This window comes from Trichoderma aggressivum, assembly GCF_033847375.1.
Source record: "Trichoderma aggressivum f. europaeum strain CBS 100526 chromosome Unknown scaffold_068, whole genome shotgun sequence".
NCBI lineage: Eukaryota > Fungi > Ascomycota > Sordariomycetes > Hypocreales > Hypocreaceae > Trichoderma > Trichoderma aggressivum.
The window spans coordinates 61,489-81,264 of NW_026946434.1; the positions used below are offsets into that span (position 1 = coordinate 61,489).

General features: G+C 52.1%; 5 protein-coding genes across 5 annotated transcripts; 3 read left to right on the top strand and 2 right to left on the bottom strand.

Moving 5' to 3' along the window:
* Positions 1 to 929: 929 nt before the first annotated feature.
* Triagg1_10239 (uncharacterized protein) lies at positions 930 to 2,887 on the top strand (the record flags this gene model as incomplete). The annotated part of the gene is made up of 3 exons (XM_062894289.1): positions 930 to 1,047; positions 1,122 to 1,344; positions 1,759 to 2,887. 3 exons carry the CDS (start codon positions 930 to 932, stop codon positions 2,885 to 2,887), a joined length of 1,470 nt encoding a protein of 489 aa, XP_062750806.1.
* A 412-nt stretch (positions 2,888 to 3,299) lies between these two features.
* Positions 3,300 to 6,700, bottom strand: Triagg1_10240 (uncharacterized protein; the record flags this gene model as incomplete). Its single annotated transcript, XM_062894290.1, has 6 exons — positions 3,300 to 3,509; positions 3,583 to 4,712; positions 4,782 to 5,121; positions 5,178 to 6,417; positions 6,465 to 6,546; positions 6,595 to 6,700. The coding sequence occupies 6 exons, from the start codon at positions 6,698 to 6,700 to the stop codon at positions 3,300 to 3,302; spliced, it is 3,108 nt and encodes a 1,035-aa protein (XP_062750807.1).
* Positions 6,701 to 7,190: 490 nt separating this feature from the next.
* On the top strand, positions 7,191 to 7,793 carry Triagg1_10241 (uncharacterized protein; the record flags this gene model as incomplete). The annotated part of the gene is made up of 3 exons (XM_062894291.1): positions 7,191 to 7,332; positions 7,397 to 7,695; positions 7,752 to 7,793. 3 exons carry the CDS (start codon positions 7,191 to 7,193, stop codon positions 7,791 to 7,793), a joined length of 483 nt encoding a protein of 160 aa, XP_062750808.1.
* A 394-nt stretch (positions 7,794 to 8,187) lies between these two features.
* On the bottom strand, positions 8,188 to 9,150 carry Triagg1_10242 (uncharacterized protein; the record flags this gene model as incomplete). Its single annotated transcript, XM_062894292.1, has 1 exon — positions 8,188 to 9,150. One exon carries the CDS (start codon positions 9,148 to 9,150, stop codon positions 8,188 to 8,190), a length of 963 nt encoding a protein of 320 aa, XP_062750809.1.
* A 3,819-nt stretch (positions 9,151 to 12,969) lies between these two features.
* On the top strand, positions 12,970 to 14,831 carry Triagg1_10243 (uncharacterized protein; the record flags this gene model as incomplete). Its single annotated transcript, XM_062894293.1, has 4 exons — positions 12,970 to 13,018; positions 13,076 to 14,427; positions 14,492 to 14,645; positions 14,701 to 14,831. 4 exons carry the CDS (start codon positions 12,970 to 12,972, stop codon positions 14,829 to 14,831), a joined length of 1,686 nt encoding a protein of 561 aa, XP_062750810.1.
* Positions 14,832 to 19,776: the final 4,945 nt, after the last annotated feature.

A 19,776-nucleotide genomic window follows, 5' to 3' on the forward strand; every position in this document is an offset into this window, starting at 1 on the left:
CCCTCCTCCTTGAAGGAGGCAGTGCGTGGATTCTGTCCTGTCTGGTTTTTTCTTTTCGCTGCTCTGACAACACAACGAGCCCCTGTGTTACTGGATATTCTAGTCTGGGAAAGACAAATATGTTTGATCTTGTTTGATTATTTTCTTGCGAAGCATCTTGGAGTGGATGGGAGGGAGCTATGACAATGATCTGGTTTGCGGGTAGGGTTCCCGGGGTTCTCAGGCCCCCTTTTCTTTTGGAACGCCCTGGTGTTGCAATTTCATGGGAAACTTCAGTGTGTCCGGGATTTTTTATGGCGCATGTGTGTGGTTTAGATACCGCGGCTTGAAAGGCCAACAGGACGAAGAATATACGAATGTTTAAACAAATGCTAGCGATGCCTTTTGAAACTGTGATGATGAGATGTGAGCGTATTTTCGGTGAGATGGCCTACCTGATACTGGGAGTGATGATGTATCCGTAACTGCGGTGGGTTTCGGCAGCAATCATTCTGTGCCGTGTTGAAATTAAGGTATTACATCCATCGATGAGAACGGCCATGTTTGTGCCGGAATTGGTATGTATCAATGAGAATTCCAGTCTTATCTTGCTCCCTCTGAGCCATGCTCAAGTTGCCGAGCATCGTGTCCGTGTTGTTCCTTATATCTGGGGAGATTGGCAGCATGCTGCAATGGTGACGTCACACGCCCGCTGCTGCTTGTAGCCTCGCTTGCTGGAGTGACTTTGCGATGTGCGGTGTCTGTGACGTTTCGATGTGTATCAGCAATGTGGAGAGTGACATGACGTTGTAGAAAGCCTTTGTAATTTAAAAAGCTCGTGGTTTTTCTTTATTCAATTCATCTCCTTCATCTTTGTTTTTAACCTTAATCCTCCTCGAAACGGTATTCTGTACTCTACATCCATCCAATCGCCTCAATTTCACGTCACAATGCTGTTTGCCAGTGCCACCAAGATGATGCCCGCCGTGCGGACGCGCGCAGCCATTGCAACCCGCGGCTTTGCCTTTTCTACAACCAAGAGACTGGGTCTAAAAGAGTCATCAAATCGTAAGCTTTTTCATCTCTACTTTCAACATGGGTCATTGTATTGTTCGAGGGTTCTAACAAGATGGGCTTTATAGAAACCAGCGTTGATTACGACCTGCACAAGAAAGACTCCCTCGCCAAGCAGAAAAAGGGCTCGGGCCATTGGAAGCCGGAGCTTGCGTCCGACAGCGAAGAGGCCGTCAGGGCGGACCGGGCGTCAAAGGACCATTCGGCGGAGAAGCTGGATGCGTTGCAGGAGAGGACCAAGAGGGCTGCTGAGGAGACGAGCAAGGCGGGCACGAGCATGAGAGATTCGATGTGAGGAGGGTGAAGGCTGAGTGGTTTTTTCTGTTGTTCAATATTGTTAATTGAGGACAAAGGATGCAAATTGGAATCGTGACTTTTCCATTACGGATGGCGGAATAAGAGCTGTCTTGTCTGTTTAACGGCATCTGCAAAGGTTGAGATTGATTGCATACTTGTATGCGTACACAACATGGGTAGCCTCGAGAAAGGCCAACAGCCACCCCAGCATCTCCATCAATTGCATCATCAAAATCAACATGACATGAAAATAAACAAAACCAATCTCAAAACATAAAACAACACCAGAAATCTCAAGAATATATATCTTCATCACCGGTGCAACTACCAATTTCTCCAATACCTACTTCCAACACCCTCCTCCTTCAGGGTAAGCCAAAAGTCTCAAGCTCGGCAACACACTAAAAGTGCTCCCATCTCCGACCGGCTTCCAGCGGTTATCGATACAAAACCCGCCAACATTCCCACCCAACCTACCTATATCGGCATCTCCCCCCAAAAAGAAACCTTGAAGCTTCGATTAGACCTCTCACCAAACTCTCCCAAACCCACCATCAAAAAGGTTGGGCTTTCACAGCCCTTCCTCTCTCTCCCTCAATTCCTTAAACCAGCTCCCAAACCAGCAAGATCAACCCCTCCGCAAATGGCTCCCCAACCGCCATCCTTCCAATCCGCCCTCCTCGCCGGCGCCCTCGCAGGAACAACCGTCGACCTCTCCCTCTTCCCCCTCGACACCCTCAAGACCCGCCTCCAGTCCTCCGCCGGCTTCTTCCCCTCGGGCGGCTTCTCCGGCATCTACCGCGGCATCGGCTCCGCCCTCGTCGGCTCCGCCCCCGGCGCGGCCTTCTTCTTCTGCACCTACGAGACGGCAAAGGCCTTTTTCGGCCAGCGCATACGCGGCAGTAACAGCAGCGGTGGGGACGGAAATGGTCATGGTTCGCAGACTTGGGTGCCCGCAGACGTCCTCACGCACATGCTCGCCTCCAGCCTGGGCGAAATCGCCGCCTGCTCCGTCCGCGTGCCCACAGAGGTCGTCAAGCAGCGCGCCCAGGCCGGCCACCACGGCGGCTCCTCCGCCCAGGCGCTGGCCCACATCCTGAGCCGGTACTCTGCCCCCGGAGGCAGCCTGTCCGCGGTCTGGCGCGAGCTGTACCGCGGCTGGGGCATCACCGTCTTCCGCGAGGTGCCCTTCACCGTGATCCAGTTCCCGCTGTGGGAAGGCATGAAGGCCTGGGGCCGGAAGCGCCGCGGCGACGGCAAGGACGTGTCGGCGGGCGAGAGCGCGCTGTACGGGAGCCTGGCGGGAGGCGTGGCCGCCGCGTCGACGACGCCGCTCGACGTGCTCAAGACGAGGGTCATGCTGTCCAAGGAGCGCGTGTCCGTGGGCGATGTGTTCCGGCGCATGGTGCGGGACGAGGGCGTGCGGCCCTTCTTTGCTGGCATCGCGCCGCGGGTGACGTGGATATCCATTGGCGGTGCGATATTCCTGGGGAGCTACCAGTGGGTCATCAACACCATGAACAGCATAAGCTCATAAACCGAGACGTCACGGAGTTTTTCAGAGAAAGCGGGAACAAAAAAAAGGGAATAAGAATCAAAATAGGACTATATAGATCGGCGCTATGGCGACGGAGGTATATATATATCGACCTGGCTGTATAAACAGGAACAAGAATTAGGAGGGCTCATTGTATGAATAGACCAGCGTATCAATACTGTATATCTTCCTCCTCTCCATCCATGATGATTTTGTAAAGTAACGACATGAGAATAGTTGACAAAGACAACAACTGTTTGGAAGATAGCGATACATCTTGAGGCGCGGATATAAATTATAGATCAAGGAGAGAAGAAAGAAGAAAAAAGTCATTTATAACGTGACGCTGTCAGGGATCTTGGAGAAAAAGTACAGAACAAGGAATAACAAGAATTTGCGGTGCCATTCACGCTTATACACCGTTGGTAGTCTCAGTCGCCGCCTCCCCTGCGGGCAGTGGTGGAACTGGTGGCACGCTCGCTTCCGCCGACTGCGCACTGGAAATTGTTGGCAACGGGAGGATTTCTTTGCGGCCGTTGGCTTTGTAGTAGAGCATAATGTCGCTTCCACCCTTCCAGACGTGGGTCCGGAGCGTGGCCAGGTTCATTGTTGGGTGAAGTAGCTGCAGCAGAGAGTTGTCAGTCATTTGAAACCTGGGAGCAAAATGAGAAGAATAGGGTTGTGGGTGCACTTACCTGGTCATTGCAATACAGTTCGAGGTACTCTTCGGGCTTGAGCGCGTTGGGGTCCTCCTCTTGCTCTGGCTCAATCCTCTCGGAAACGTAGCCCAGAATCTTCTTTACCCGCAGCATCCGGTTAGCGTTCAGACGGCTGTTACCATCCGTCGCAATGGGAGGCAGGTTGCCCATGGGTTGCAAGACAAAGGATATCTTGACAGGGTCTTTCAGGGGGATCTGGTTCTGTAGTAACACGTCACCGAGCCACATGGGCGCTTTTTGCTCGATGATGTCGGCATCTCTGCCGAGATTCTCCACCGTTCCTTGATACAGGTTTGCACTGCCACCAGACGTTTCCTCCTGTATAATGACCTTGGTCCCGAGGGGGAGTTTCAGAACGGGTGTGTCGGATGGCAAGCTCGGCGTTACTCGCGTCTCGACGAATTTGTCGGGAGACTCGGCAATTTGCTTGTCGTATTCGTTTCGGATCTTCTGGATCACGCCAAAGAAGCTGTCATCAACCTCCTTTTCGTGGTTGGAAGAAGACTCAGACTCGTCGGCCTTGTCGTCCACAACGACGGGCTTCTCTTGTGTTGCCTGAGATGCCGATCGGCCGATCCTCTTGGAGCTGAATGACATGCGGAATTTTCTGCTGAATGGCGATTTACTATCGGTAGCCTTCTCCTTCTCCTTGGGTTTCTCATTGCTATTATCCGTAGATGTCTTTGGCTCTGATGTCTCTGCCGCCGCAGGGGCAGCCGCGGCGCCACCAGCTGGCGCAATGCCAGCTGTGAAGTAGTCGTTCTCAGCCGATGGACGAGAAACTTCCTTTTCCAAGGGGCTCGCAACCGCTTCCTCTGGCACGCCTTGGAGCGTCATTTGAACGCCAGGCGATGCCAGCCCAATCGCTAGACCAGGGGTGACCACCTGAAGATGAGGGGCACTTGCGCGTGGCGTCAGGAGCTGATCTGATATAGCTCCGATACCAGGCCCGGGAATGACGATTGACGAGGGCGCCTCCGCCCGGCCGACAGCCTGTCTTTTCTCCACGCCTTCGTTCAGCTTTGAGCGATGAGACTCGTCGCGGCGGATTTCCTCGTCAATAAGATTGGCAAACAAGTACCGTAGGATCCATTTACCGAGGCTCACTGGATCATCCATCATGTTAGCTAGTTTAACATAGATTTGGAGAACGAAAGGGCATTGTTGTCATTCACCTCTTTGGTCATCCCTAAACTCAATGGGCTCATCCAATTCGAGTTCGTCAGCGTACACCTCGGCGTCGAAGCAGTTGAAGGGCTCCAACACGACAGTGAGATTGCCGGAACTCAAGTCAACTGAGCACCAAGGAGCTACTGCTTCTCGCGTATTTACCTGCCTCTCGACGTCTTCGAGATGTTGCTTTCCAAAACTTTGAATAGGTTTACACTGCATAGCTGTAAGCATGGGGCGGCCACCTCGAAGCTCAACGGCAATAAAGGGGTTCGACAGAGGCATACCTTGATTAAGTCCCACAGCAACACATCGCCAGCCGTATCCAAAGTCAAGACCCTCCTTCTGTCGTTGAGCAGCTTATGCTTCAAAAGGCCGAATTGACCCTCAATTGTCTCTACTGGCAGGGTGTGGATGGGCTTGATCTCCGGCTCAGGTTGTTCCACGGCCACTTCCGATCCCTTTCTTGACAAGCCATCATTACCGGGGGTTGGTTCTGGGTCCAAAGGCGTGCGCGACGGGAAGGTGGCTGTGTTGGATATTCTCAGAATCGACTCGGCGGGTATCTCCTTTTCCTTCTTGGCTGACCCATTTGTTTGCGGCTGAGTAGTTGCCGTTGACTGCCTTGTCTTGTTGGACGCAGCCGACATTGCGCGTTGACGGCGGTACTCTTCGGGAAGCGGCAGGTTTGCGCTTGTGTCCACGTCCTCCCAGCGGTTAATTGACGATCGGTTCGTAGCTGTCCAGATGTGACCGCCCGCAGCCACAACCTTGGAGACACCGAAATGCTCCTGTGCAACAGCGAGACTCAGTCCATCATCAATGTCCTCTAGGCTACCTCGTACGTCGGTCTTGGCGACGAGACCCGACCTATCACTGCTGTAGAAGATGCCGAGGCGAGGGTCATCTGAATACAGAGACCAGATGCTCTCGTCATGCATTGTAAACGTGTACATGCACCGACCGCCCTTGACACTCCACATCTTGATAGTCTTGTCGGCACTGGCGCTCAGTATGGTATCGCCCACGTCGTCGATGAGAATGGCGCGAATGTTGTCTATATGGCCGACGAGGTTGGAGACTTTGGAGCCAGTGCGAGGATCGTAGAGCTTGACCGTCTTTTCTGGGCCGCCGCTGGCGATGAGATTGCGACCGACGGCGAGAGCGTAGACAGACCCCTTCTCGGTAGTCTCCTCGCCCTTGACGTTGACCTCGAGCGTCTTGCCCCCGCCATTGAGATCCCAGAGGCAAATTTTGCGGTCCAGGCCCGCCGAGGCAACCCAGTTGGCATTCATATCGCTCGGTGGCGTTGCGACACACTTGATGTAGTCGTCATGCTCTCCAATCTTCTGGGCGCGGGCGCCGTCTTCCTGAGAGTGTGGTCGCCACACCTTGACAGTGAGATCGGAAGATGCCGATACCAAGGCGGAGTTGTGCTGTGCTAGAGCGAGGTCGTTGATCCAGTGCATATGCGCCTGCGTCTGGGCTCGGAACGTCGTGGTCGACTTTGGTTTCGCGGATGCATCGTCGATGATGTCGGTTCGGTGCCGTAGGTCAAGGTTCAGGTCCCAGGCGCAAATCATCCCATCTCGTCCGCCAGAGTAGCTGGAGAGAGAGGGCGTATGTGTTAGCGAAGCTGTTCTGCTTGACCACAGCACAAGCACACTGGCAGACGCAACATGGCTTACAGGATGGCGTTGTCCGCATCGACGGCGAGGCCATTGACGCCGAGGCGATGGCCGCCTGCCGAAGATTTGGCATTCTCGAGCACTGGGAAGAGGCGGTTAGCAGTCAGAACCCAGAGCCTCATCCGTCAACGGCGCTGTTGTGCATGGTCCATCTCCCGAGCATTCGGACGAGAGCTGCAGTTCGTCTGATCTGGGCCGTCGGTCGCGTGCGGGGTGGGCTCATTAACAAGCAGCATGTGTGCAGTCCGGACTGCAAAGGAAAGGAATGGAGTCGACAGATGGCGGGAATGCAGGCAGGAAGTCTCACCATAGCTGATTCTTTGACGCGCCTTCTTGGCCATGGCGAAGCAGAACCTCAGAGCTCGACCAACTGGCGATTTGTCTGGCAGCGAATGGCGATGTCTCGGAGAGGGAACCTGGAGAAGTTGCGGATGCTACGCTGGGGACTCGCAGACGACGGCGAGAGAGCGGTGGGATTGGCTGGCAGCTCCCCTGTAGGCCCTGCAGAAGTGCGGCTTTTAGCGCTTTGCGGGTGTCATGGGGTTTCTATTCCAGGGCTAGCGCGACGCGAAATTTAAATTGATTAGATAACGAATTGATTAAGCTGCAGCGCGCCTTGCTCTCTGGATGACGCGACCGCGGTTTCGATCGGTAAATTGCCGCTGATACTTGCACTATATCCAGTTTCATTGTCGTCGCTATTCGAGACCCAATTGACAAATCGCCATGTCTCGGCCGTCAATACTTGAAATTCGAAAGGATGACATTGCCTCAAGCGAGGGCGTTGTCAACCTGCTTCCTTGTCGCGTCCAGCACACAGGCCATATTGGGCCATCTTCAGCTTACTGGAATCCCAGCATAGGCGAGAGTGAGTAGGATGAACCCACGACCATTGGTTAAGACCACGACTCTAATGTTTCTCCTGTTCCTAGACGACAATAAGACGGCATATCTTCGAGGACGCAAGCTCCAAGGAAAGGTTGCATCATTACCTCCAAATTATCGAGGCCTCGTTCTCCAACGAAAGGACGACAAACAAAACGATGCTGAGCAGCCAGATGTCATCATGATAGGAGAGGATGGAGATGAAGGCTCAGCTCCTAGACTAGGAACAATGCACACCGTGACGGAATTTGATAAAATGGTTGTCTGGTCGCATGACGCAGTTGCAGATGCTTCAGCAGATCCCTACCTAAGAAGCGTGGAAGAGTGGCTTCAAGTATCGGATAGTGTAAGTTGGCGTGCAAGCATAAGCGAAGAGGCAATGGACTAATGCAACTTTTACAGATACATTCTTATGACACCTCAGATAAGGGAGAGTCGAAATGAAGAGCGAGATGAGATTTGGCAAGAGATGGGCTGTTAAATCATGCCGAAGGATTATTTCATGATACCCATGTTCCAGGCATTACAAGACATATAAACTAGAGGCGTTCGAAAAGAAAAAAAAAACGAAAACAAAAAATCTTTCTCCTTTTATCAATAGCTGATCGATAACTGGTGTATAATAATTTACTGTATTAATTGGCTCGAGAAGTATTCCAAGCCTATAGAGCTCATGTATCATCAAAAGGTAGACAGTGTTGGAAGCCATCGCGCCAACGCCCCGACTCCAGAGAGAAAAACTTGGGGGAGTTTTAAGAAAGACATCCGATTCGCGCCGTTCAGAAAGGTTTAGGAGAGGCAATTGAAGTATTCAGGACTTATGCAAGCTTGCCGTTGTTCATGTCTTCTTCTTAGTCTTCTTTTTTAGACGAGATGCGCCAGCATTTGCTGGTTGCTTTGGAGCAAATCGGTTGACATGATCCATGTCAAAACCAGACTTGTGCTTCCGAAACAGAAGCATAGTAGCTCTAGCATCTTCAGTACTAGAATGTGGTCCACTTTGGATTTCGATGCCGAGGATTTCCTTGGCGAGGTTCTTCAGCGCGGGTTTTCTACCGTGGCCGTACTTTTTGAAGGCCGGGTATTTGGCGGTATCGCGTATATTCCTTGGAGAATGGCCGAGTTTGAGGGCATCTAAGTCATGCTTGATGTCATGGCCAATGAGAATTCTGTCTTGCAAAATGTCGTTGACTTCTTTCTGGACCTCGTCGAAATCTCTTGCGAATCTCATCTCCTTTTGAGAGATTCCACTGACGGCTGTTCTCCAGTTGGTGACGCGCTCTTTCGGCTTGACGTATGAATCATAGACCTGCCGTCCATGGAAGTCGACGATGCTGATGCGTGCCAGCGCTGATTCATGCCCGCCGGGGCCAACGCCTACCATCTCGCAGTCGATGGCAACGTACTTTCCAATCTCGAGCCCACTGGTGAGACCGTGGTTCACCCTGTCTTTCAAAGATGCCAGCATCAACGAGTTTCCCTTGACACCCAAGCCATACGCCTCTGCCAAATCCTCCGCAGATACCCCATGGTCTTCAGCCCAAATCGCCAAGGATGGTGATGGAGTTTGCTTCGGTTTGTCTATCGCTGCCGAGCTTTGGACACCGCCCATTCTACGAACAGGCGGCTTATCTTTTCGATTTAGCGATTTAGGGACCTTGCCCTTGGATGTTTCAAACGACTTTTTCCGCAGTGAGGAGTGTAGCTGCTCTTCAGCCTTTCGTTTTGTTGAAGGCTTGGAAGCTGCCTCAGCTTTTAGTTGAGCTTGAAGTTTTTTCCAGTTAGAAGAAAGCTCGGCCATCCTCGCAAACAGGGGCCTAAAAAAGCTTTTCATAAGAGCATCTACCCATGAAGCGCATCACATGCCAGTTTATATAGAAATGTTGATGAACCTTATTCCACGTGTGGCTCAGTGGCCGTGGAGCAGTTGAGGTTGCTGCTTCTGAGCTTAGTAGTACAGTAAACCTTGGTTATAACGATGTAGGTCAGCTTGGTCTTTGCTATCGTTATAAACAGGTTATCGGTAGAACCAAGTTATGGGTCCCACTAACAAAAATACTAGTAAATTATAGCTAAAGTTGTTAAGGCTGAGTAATAACGCGTTATTTAGTACCTTGCAACCCATCACAACACGCGTTTTTATTCGCAGTTTTAATCCAAAGGCTTATTAGCTATCGCCTAGACCTATGACCGCGATTGATCAAGCCCTATAACCGCGATCAAGCCCTATGACCGCGATCAATCAGGCCTATGCTATAGTTGCAATTGTGATTGCAATAGCGTAAAATGCCCTACCCTAGATGTGTGTTATGTGTGTGAAATACGCGTTGTGTAATGCGGTGTGATGTTGTATGGAAGAAAAAGGCCTAACCGGGGCAAAAATTGACTACTTAATCGGGCCTAGCGTAGCCTAGCGTAAGCTTTAATAACGATATTTTTTCCCTATTTGTATGTTAGTTAGTAAATTACTTCCCGATATTGTTAATCTTGAGACTTGCTTATTAATACATATAAAAAACGGCCGTTCCGGCCCATCAATCGTTATAGAAAGACTATCCTTATGGGTGGGGTTCGTTATAACCAAGGTTTACTGTATTTCGTAGCGAGGCGCTGCACAGGTGGCTAAAAAGGCGTCTGGTCTGGTCAGGTCAGCAGCTAGGCCTAATATGTACCCCGTAATAGGCGGCGCTTTAGCCGGCAAGCTTTCCCCAGGTGGGGGCCAGCAGTGATCAGCCTGCAATCCTGGTCTTGATGGAATCGAGAGGTCCATCGATGGTCGTCGTAATGGGGCAATGGGAGACGACTGCGAGTCGGAGTCTGAATTTGGGGAATTAGATGCATACAGTAGATTTCACGTTGCATTGGGTTACTAAGCATGAGCAGATGATGCAGTAGCGTCCATATTAACGACGATAAAGGTGTGATGTGTGATGGAGATACTGATAAGATTAAGTTGACGCTCATCTTTTATAATTTAGTATCTGGACATGTAAAAAAAATAAAAAAATCTCTTATCCAATTATATGCTTCCTTTGCTCTTATATCGTCATCATTCTTCATCCTCTTCTTCTTCACACGCAGCCAAGTGGGCACGTTTACCTATCGTCACATCATCTATACTTCACCTAGGTACATAGCAGCTGCAGTCATTTCCAGACCAAAACCAAAAAACTGAACATGCCGAAGATCCGACTGGTATAGCAGAAATATGCAAAGAGGTAAATAACAATATCTCGCGGTGAGTATGTCAATATTGTGTAGTGAGCTGATTTTCTTCTTCTTTTCTTCTTTTTGCTGTTGTTGTGTTTTCTTTACTGCTCCGAAGACGGGCTTGGTGAACAAAAGCCATCATCCCTTGGTATAGCGAAACCCGGTCCACAGCCTCAGCCGGCATCGTACACCGACTGAATCTGCTTTGTTCCGGTCGCACAAGCACAACTCGACAGGCGTCTGATATTTATCTTGTTCCAGCTCATCGGCCTGGTCTTACATGACCACGCATTTGCACGAGCAGCCCATGGGACACCATCGCGCAGATTGGACTCTCTTGTGGCCTTCGCATTGCGGGCAGTCTTCGGTGTCGTAGGAGAGGTCGTCTGTCCTGCCGGGGCAATCGTCGCGATAGCAACGCGTGTTTCCTCTCGAGACCTGATGCTTGCAGCGATATTCGATGACGTTGCGTGTGCACATGTTGCTGCTCGGTTTGTCTGCTCCACGCCGGAAACCGTCGATGTGTTGGGTTGGGTAAAGTAGCTCGGGATCGTTTGCGGATCAAACGATGAAACGTGCGGTGAGTGGCACGTCGAAAACGAACAATGCTTTCTTCTTCTTCGTCGCAAAGTCAAGTGAAAAGGCCAACCCGTTTCAAGGACGATATCTCATATTGAACGAGTGTGAAGTCTATTACAGATATGACAAGAGTCAAATCACGACACGGGTGTTGACCGACGGTCCCTTCAGGTATTTAACAGGACCGCCGCGCGCAATAAAAAGCACACAAAGACCCGACCCAGCCCACCGTTGGCTGACCTTATACGAGCAAGATTCCGTGGCTACCGGACCAAAAAAAGCATAACGGGCGCGGCTTAGACTCGGTGGCGCGTAATCAATAGCGTTCGGGAAAGACTTGAGACCCGAATGGAAGGATTTTTCTCATGCCACCGTACGAATACTTTGTGAATAGCGCGCTACCATCGACCTACCGGGTACCGGCGACCACTGGACGGGCAGCAAATACGGGCAGTGACAGGTACAGGTCCATAATGGATTCATACGAGTACGCGGGCAGTTTGGTTCCGCAGCCTGTCTCAATCAAGTGCCCCTGTCGACGCATGTGACTTGTTAGGTGCTTCAAGGTTGTCTGTTTCTGAGCTTTGAACCTCCATGGATTGCCCGAGAGACCTTGCCTGCTCGGCACGACTAGCAGCAGCGTGCAAATAGTGCAGCTTTCGGCCTGAGCATCAATCAATCACATGGTGTCATCCATCGCTCCTCACTAAACGGCTGTTTGGCAGAATGAAATTACACTTTGCATCGGCCGTGTGTTTTACGAGTATCAAGGGACCTCGGATGGCACCTAGAAGGTAGATCAAGCTGCAGGGACTCGTACCCGCTCCTCACGCTCGCCACTTACGAGTACTGAACTCGTACAGCAACATCCAATGTCGAAAGCCGTCTGTCTGCCTTAGTAGGGAATGTGCAGCATGAGATTAGCTTCTGCCAAGTCGAGCGTCGAGTCCCCAGGCCGTGTCAATTACGGCTAATGCCAGGGTGGTATTCCGAACGGAGCGCCGAGGACGAAAGCAGTAGTTGAGCATTGCTTTAATATTACTCGTACATACTCGAGAGGCCTTTTTTTTTTTTTTTTTTTTTTTTTTTCGCCCAGTCCATTCTGGTCTTTTCAGGTACCGGAACGGCGACTGGGACTGGGACTGGGACTGGGGTCCGCGCTCTAACGCAACGCTCCAACCCCAAACTTGCCCCGGCGCATTGTTAATCCGGTCGCCTTGAACTACACGAAAAATTGCATCAATATCATGGCCATCGCCAGTCCTTCCACCATCTTCCGGCCTCAAGGCAACCACTATCCACAGGCTCAGCAACAAAGCGCCCTTTGTCTTCACCTGGCTTTGAGTGAGGCGACTTCTCGGGATCAGCGCTGCGACCGCCTGGACGGCTTTGTATACTTGGTCCGACAAAGGCTGCGCTCTCGCTCTTTCTTTCGCAAATCCAACTAATAGTGCCTGAACCAATCTCATCTGCCTTGCTTTTCGCATTCGCGGGTCGCATTGTGTCCAGCGAGATACCATAACAATCCGATCGCAAGTGGCTATACGACTTTGATTACAATTTGGGTCGCCGGGTTTTTAAAAATTGCGCGCGCGTGTCCAATCTGTGAACATTGCCTATGCTGTGTTAATCAAATCAATCCAACCTACTGTTGCTGTTACATACTGTACTCTCGCTCGCTCGTTCGCTCCGGCTCTCAATCTGCCATTGACCCCCGGCTACCGACCTTTTCTGCCCATCAGTCAATCGCGCTGTACCGTATTCCAGCAGCGGCTTTCTACCGACTTGGAACATACATACGCTGCACCTTACACTGCAATAATCCGTCGCCATGGCCGAGCCTGCGCATCCTGATATCCAGAGCATCCTGGCCGCGCTTGGTGAGACACCAGAAACCTGTGATGGAGCCCAGACCCTAAACTGACCACGCGCATCAGCTTCCCAAAGGCCACCGTCGTCAGCCTCGACCCAGACGCCGCCCGCATCTGCTGGCGCATACCCAGCACCACCTGGCGGCGCTCAGCCTGCGTCGTATCAACCCCCGCCCCCAGGCGTCGCGGGTTTTGCTCCCAGCTCTGCCCTGCCCGCTCCCGCTTCCAGCGGCAATGTCGACCTGAGCGCTCTTCGACCCGTCAACTCGGGCACGATGAACTTTGACGACGTTATCTCCAAGGCGAGAGCCTATGCGACCGAGAAGGGCATTACGCCTTACGACCGCCCGCTCGTCTACGGCGCAGAGTCTAGAACCCCTGACAGGTCCTTCCGCCGATCCAGATCACGATCTCCTCCTCGCGGCGGCGGCGGCGGCGACTATCATAATGGCAGCTCATACCGAGACGATCGTCGTGGGACTCAGGGTCGAGAATATCGCGAGCGTTCTTACTCTCCCCCATCACGTGGGCGCACCTTTTCCCCTCGGGGCGGCGCAGCTGGCCGAGAAAGATCTCCTCTGAGAGGTGGTGACGACAACTCCGAGACGATTCAGATAGAGTCTAGCCTGGTTGGCCTCATCATCGGCCGCCAAGGAGAGAATTTGCGAAGGATTGAGGCTGACACTAATTGCCGTGTCCAATTCTTGGCGGCTACCGATGGTGGTCCCTTCCGACAGTGCAAGATCACCGGTCCACGTGCTCGTCGTGCCGAAGTCAAGACGGCCATCAATCGCATCATCGAGGATAGTGGAATGGGAGCCCTCAACCGCGCCCAGGAAAAGCCTCGTGATCCTGCTCGAGGCGGAGCGACGGCTTTGAGGGATGGCGAGGACCATATGCAAATCATGGTTCCGGATCGCACAGTCGGCCTCATCATCGGACGAGGAGGCGAGACCATCAGGGATCTACAGGAGCGATCTGGCTGCCACATCAACATTGTTGGGGAATCTAAGAGTGTCAACGGTCTGCGTCCCGTCAATCTCATTGGTAGCCGCGAGGCGGCCGCTCGGGCCAAAGATTTCATCATGGAAATTGTGGACAGCGACAGCCGGGGCGATGGCCCGGCCTCTGGCACCAAGAAGCCCACCAGCGCTGCTCGCAATGAAGGACCGCCGAGGGAATTTTCCGGCGGCTCTGACAAGATCAATGATGCCATTTACGTCCCGTCAGACGCAGTAGGTATGATCATCGGCAAAGGAGGCGAGACTATCCGGGAGATGCAAAACAGCACTGGCTGCAAGATCAACGTGGCCCAATCGTCAGGCCCTGGCGAAGTCCAGCGGGAGATTGCGCTCATTGGAACACGAGACAGCATCGCTCGTGCTAAGCAAGCCATTGACGAGAAGGTAGAAGCAGTGGTAAGTTGATGACATAGCACATTGCATGGTCCTTCAACAAACTTCAATACTAATGCATGGGCAGCGACAGAAGAGCAGCGGTAGCGGTGGCCCCCCCGGCGGCCGAGGTCGCGGGCCGCAGGATGATCGACCGAGCTACTCCCAGCAAGGCCCCGACTCGTCTACTAACCAACCTCCCCAGTCTTCCTCAGGCGATGGCTCAGATCCGTATGCCCAATGTAAGTGTCTTCTATCTGACGTTGAGTCTTGAGCCCTATTAACGCCTGTCGCTAGATGGTGGCTATCAAAACTATGTCGCCCTTTGGTATCAGTCCTTGATGTACCAGCAGCAGCAACAGGGGGGACAAGCGACACCTCCGTCCGGAGGGCCTCCTGCTGGTGCCCCTCCCCCCGGAGCCCAGTAAAGCTTGCGTGTGTTTTGATTGCAAGCAGCCGCGTGCTTTCGTGACTGGGTGTGACCTTGACACTTGGATGCTGGCCTAATAACCTCGCAGACTCAGCGCCCCTTGAAGATGCCATGATTCTTGACTAGCACCACCCCCGGAACTCTTCCCGACTTTAATCTCTCTTGAACAAGAACAAAAAAACACACACACACACACACACAAAAGCCCACGACTATATGACACTATTTTATGGAGTCCACGTCTGTACTCACCAAATTTTTTATACCCCGCCATTTTCCCTTCTTTCACTCTCGAGGATCGCTGAACATTTCTGTTCGATTCCTCGGCCCCGTTTAATATGATGAACGTATACCCCCCTTTTTCTCTTTGTCTGGTGGCCGTCTGACATGGAGACCTGACATTCTACTTGCGCAAGCGACGCCCATGCCTGCTTACCATGTTATTTGACTTCCCGTATTGCCGCAGTACAATCATGGTCCTGAGGTCAATGTCCCTGGGAAAAAAAGACTACAAGTTAACAGAGCTAGGTGACAGACTGCATTGCTCTGGGTCTGGATGTTGCAACTGGGCGTGGGATTCTCCAGCGCTGTGACTTTTGGATTTTGCTTTGACATGTCGATATGCTGCTCACCGTGGATCGGCGACTGCGGCCTATTTGCTGCGAGAATGACGTATTTATTTTCTGACATGCATATCCATCGTGGCTATTCTGTCCATTGACAGATGATGCTGGGATATGGTTTGTGTCGGCTTCAATATGTCACAAGCAGGTGACTTCCTTCCAGCGGCAAGCCAAACCTGAAGAAGCAGAATGACGAAGAGAAGAAATTCGAAGAAGAATAGAAAAAAAAGCAGAAAAGAAAAAAGAAAATGAAGAGAAAAAAAGAGAAAGCTACTGGAACGTTGATGTCGCTTCCCATCTGCTACGCAATTTACGTGATCCAGCCGGACTCCTCACTACCTACGGATACCATTCGGACACAATTCTAGGACATAGTCGAGTGACGAAAGGACGTTGCTATTTTTGGCCTATGATCAGATGTGCCAGCGCATCTCTGCCCCTTGTTTTTATCATTTTTTCTTTTTAAATTCAAGTTGACATTTCTCGCATCTGTTGTGGTGCGAAGCGATGCGAATGTCTTGATGTTGGAACTTGGCCGTGCTTCCCTCCTGTGGCTGATGAAGGGAGCGGCGAAGAGCGGCATGGAGTTGAAAAGAGTTGCCACGGTTTGTATATTAGCATTATTCGCTACATCAAATAATACAACTGCCATTGTGAAAGAAGAAGAGCGAGCGCATATACATGATACATGGTACATAAGCACTGCCCGAGGCGATCATCATGGGGTTCCGACAGGGATGCCGAAGAGCTGAAAAGACGTCTTCCGTCTTACCCTTGTTTGCCACGACTATTTGCGATGGAAGCTGCAGGCAGCAGGGCCTCGATCCTGCTAGTTGAGGCAAACTTGCATGTTGCGGCTGGCAGCAGCCCTGGCGAGGGGTTTCGAAAGGCGTGAGTGACTGCGAGTGGGAATTTCAGACTGGGGTCGGACGCATTATGCGATGCAGATGAAATGCATGCGGAGCAAGGGAGAGGCATGGCAGTGAGAGGGTGTCCAATCGGGTGGTGCTGGGGCGAGGAGCCGGTGAGATGAGTTTTTGAGGGTGAGGGGGTCTGGAGAGGCGATGTGATGTGATTGACGCGAGGATATGCGGGCTTCGATGGGGGATGTTGTACGAGTATGTATGGAGCAGTAACGGCTGTCAAATGAGAGAAAATATCCACACGAACGAGGGCATACGCGTACCTTGATTGCTTGAGTAGCTGGTTTCATCCCATGTCCATGCAGGTATGTATGCACAGCGTATACTCGTACGAGTACTATGCCCAACCCGCCGAGATGACTTGGGCTAAGAAAAGGCCGTACATATCGCGGCACGCTGGGAGGGAGCATCCTCCTGCTGTAAGCCACCTGTCATTTTTCCTGCCATCCTGAATGGATGTCTAGATTAGTTGCGGTGTGGGCTGGGCTGGAGCATCCCTGATGATCGATTTTCGTTCCCTTTTTGCAAGGAGCTGGCTATGGAGTCTGGCTGGATGTACGGATAGATGCCGAGATATCATGTGCTTGAGAAGAAACACATCTATTACGAGGATATGCGACCCGTAAAGAAGGGCGACGATGGTTATCAAGAGCCACTTGTTGTACGGAGGAAAAGTCCGGGCGCGTATGGCAGAAGCCTGGAGGACTGAAGGATTGTCTCGGGCTTTGCGAGCTGGACGCCGAAACCTTTCAGGTCGAGGTCGTGTATACGCACATGCACATGCAATGCACGCAGATTGAAAGGGCTATCCTGACCGAGTGCTGCTATGCTGTAGGGCTAAATACCTGCAGAGAGTCAGTCACCCGCTCGCGTCGTCGTTTGGGGGCGGGAGACGTGCTTCCTGCCGGCAGCCCTTGCAAACACACGCACACATACATACACACTTGCACGGTTACTGGCATCATCCGGCCTCCCATGCATCACGACAATGGCCGGGCCGCTTCATCTGGCCGCAGAAAGCCGGGCTGCATGTGACTCGTATATACTGCCCTCTGACCCTGTTGCTTGCTTTGTAGCAGAGACGGCGAACCGGTTTTTGGGTCGCAAAGACGGTTTGAGAGAGAGGAAGCGTCTAGGCTGGCTCCCGGTGCACGGGGAAGAAGGAGGGAGAGACATGCGGCGATGCTTGCCGGCGATGGTGGGAAAACGGGTGAGAGACCAGAGGTGTGGTGAATCAGGGGCGAGATCTAGCTTGGTATGATGCTCGTGGGTAGCTTGTGCTGCTGCGTAAGAGTAAGAGTGAGAGTATAAGTACAATGAGCTGGTATTGAATGGATTCGATACACGCACGATAGGATGCCTAAGCGGATGGGGGTGAAGATAGCTGCGATTATGACTAAGAGATTCTTTGTATGAAAGTGCCATATCCGTACCCAAACATTACATGTACATCAATCATCTACCAAACCAAGCGGATATTCTTTCACCGCAGGTAAAAGCAGCCATTTTGCTTCCGTCATCCCCCATCCGAACTTTGTGCTCGTGCATTGCAGCTCCAACTTGCAGCAGCTGGCCAATGGAAGCAGCCGTCAATAGCTGGCGGCAGATGCCAGATGCAGGCTGGCAAAGCGTGTACTGTACGACAAAGACAGACCCCTGGCTTCTTGTTTCCTCTCCACTTCCCGGGGGCATCTGAATCACCCTGTCAGGTTCCTCGACCCTCTCGCACATCGCTAATCTGTCGGTCGATCTACCGCTCTCTGCCTCCGCAGCCGTGAATCGGACTTACGATGCGAATAGTAGTATCAATGATACTTTTCGCAAAGGCATGGTGGCGCCGAGCTTCCCCCTCTCGTCCCGCCCATCCGCCCGCCGTGGACGCCGTTCAAGTCGCAGAGGCTGATGGAGAGAGAGAGGAGACATGACATCTTGGGCCTCGCAGCGCCATATCCCGTCTGAGGCGGCGGAAGGAATCCGGCGGCAACCTTGGCGGACGCTACGGTTCCACTCTCTAGACTTTCCCTCGATCCCTCCGCTGGACATGGAACAAGCTGCGCTGTTGGCGGCTCGTGACGCTCGTGGCAGCTCCTCGATGCGTTTTCATTTGTCCAGCGTAAGTCCAGTTGTGTCGACGCTAGCTTTCTCCTCCTCTCGACGACTCAGATCCAAGGTGGCGAGTGCACAAGCGTGCCTCCTCAGCCGTGCTTGTCGTGGTACAAGACAGGACGGGAGGAGACACGGGAAGCGCCCCTGCCAAGTTGCTGCATAGCGTCACAGCCTCCAGAGAACGGACGCAGATACATTGAGAGCGGTAGCAGAAAGTATACTAAGCCGCAAGTGCGGTAGAGGTTCTCACATGCAACGTGATGGCCGACGGGCTTTGAGACATCCATTGGTGTGTGCACGCAACTAACAGGCCAACTCTTGCTGCAAGACAGACACGGCATCCACTTCCTAACCCGCTATAGGACCAAAAAAGGGAAGAGTCGCCTGTGGGAAAACGATAGATCTCCATGTCGTCTCGCGAAGACGGCTCCGTTCTCATCGACCCCCTACCTGATGTGCCTGGCCTGTGACCGTCTGTTCCGATACCTTGACCGGTCCGTCAGTCCTAGCCGGCGCAGCTTGGTATGCTCTGGATGTTGAACATTGGAGATGCTGCGAGCTGGGGACCCACCCTCTATTTGCCAACATATTTGCACAATCAATTACGTGGTGGGCTCGGCCGGCGGAATATGACAAGTGACAGACGGTGTGCTGCCGTGGCCATATCGAGTGAGCGGAGCAGCGTCCATATGCAGGTGGGCTGTTAATCAATGGATGTCTTTTGTCATTTCAGTTTCGAGTTTGTCCATCTGGGAGGGAGATTCGAGTGTCAAGTACGCGCACACAGATCCATTCTTGAGCTCGTGGTTGTTGGCTGGTATGATGTCTTCATCGCTTGCCGCATTGAAACTTTGTTCCGCACCACAAGAGACGCCATAGTATGCACTAAATCCTTGCCTCTTCCTCCCCTTCATGATCTTCGTTTCCTCCTTCTTCACCTTGTCTTCCTAAGGGTGTCATCTGTTGCTATATGCAGCGACCCGCCTGTTCAAGTGCCAACACAAACGAGAACACACCGTTTTCTTGCCATCCGTGCAACCCTGGCAGCACCCAACTCAATTACGACGCAGGCTTCTCGTACAACAAACAATCTCGTTGTTCTTTTATTGAATCAACCAACGCAATCTGCCGGCTAAAGAGGGGCCAGAGGAGAGAAGAAAATTCACGAGTGTTTCTCTCGATCAGGAGGACGGTGGCCCGTGTACATTCCCCTACTAACACAAGTTCATTAGTCTGTATGGATCCTCCCCCCCTTCTTGTTTTCTTTTTCTTTTTCATAATGTGAATGAAT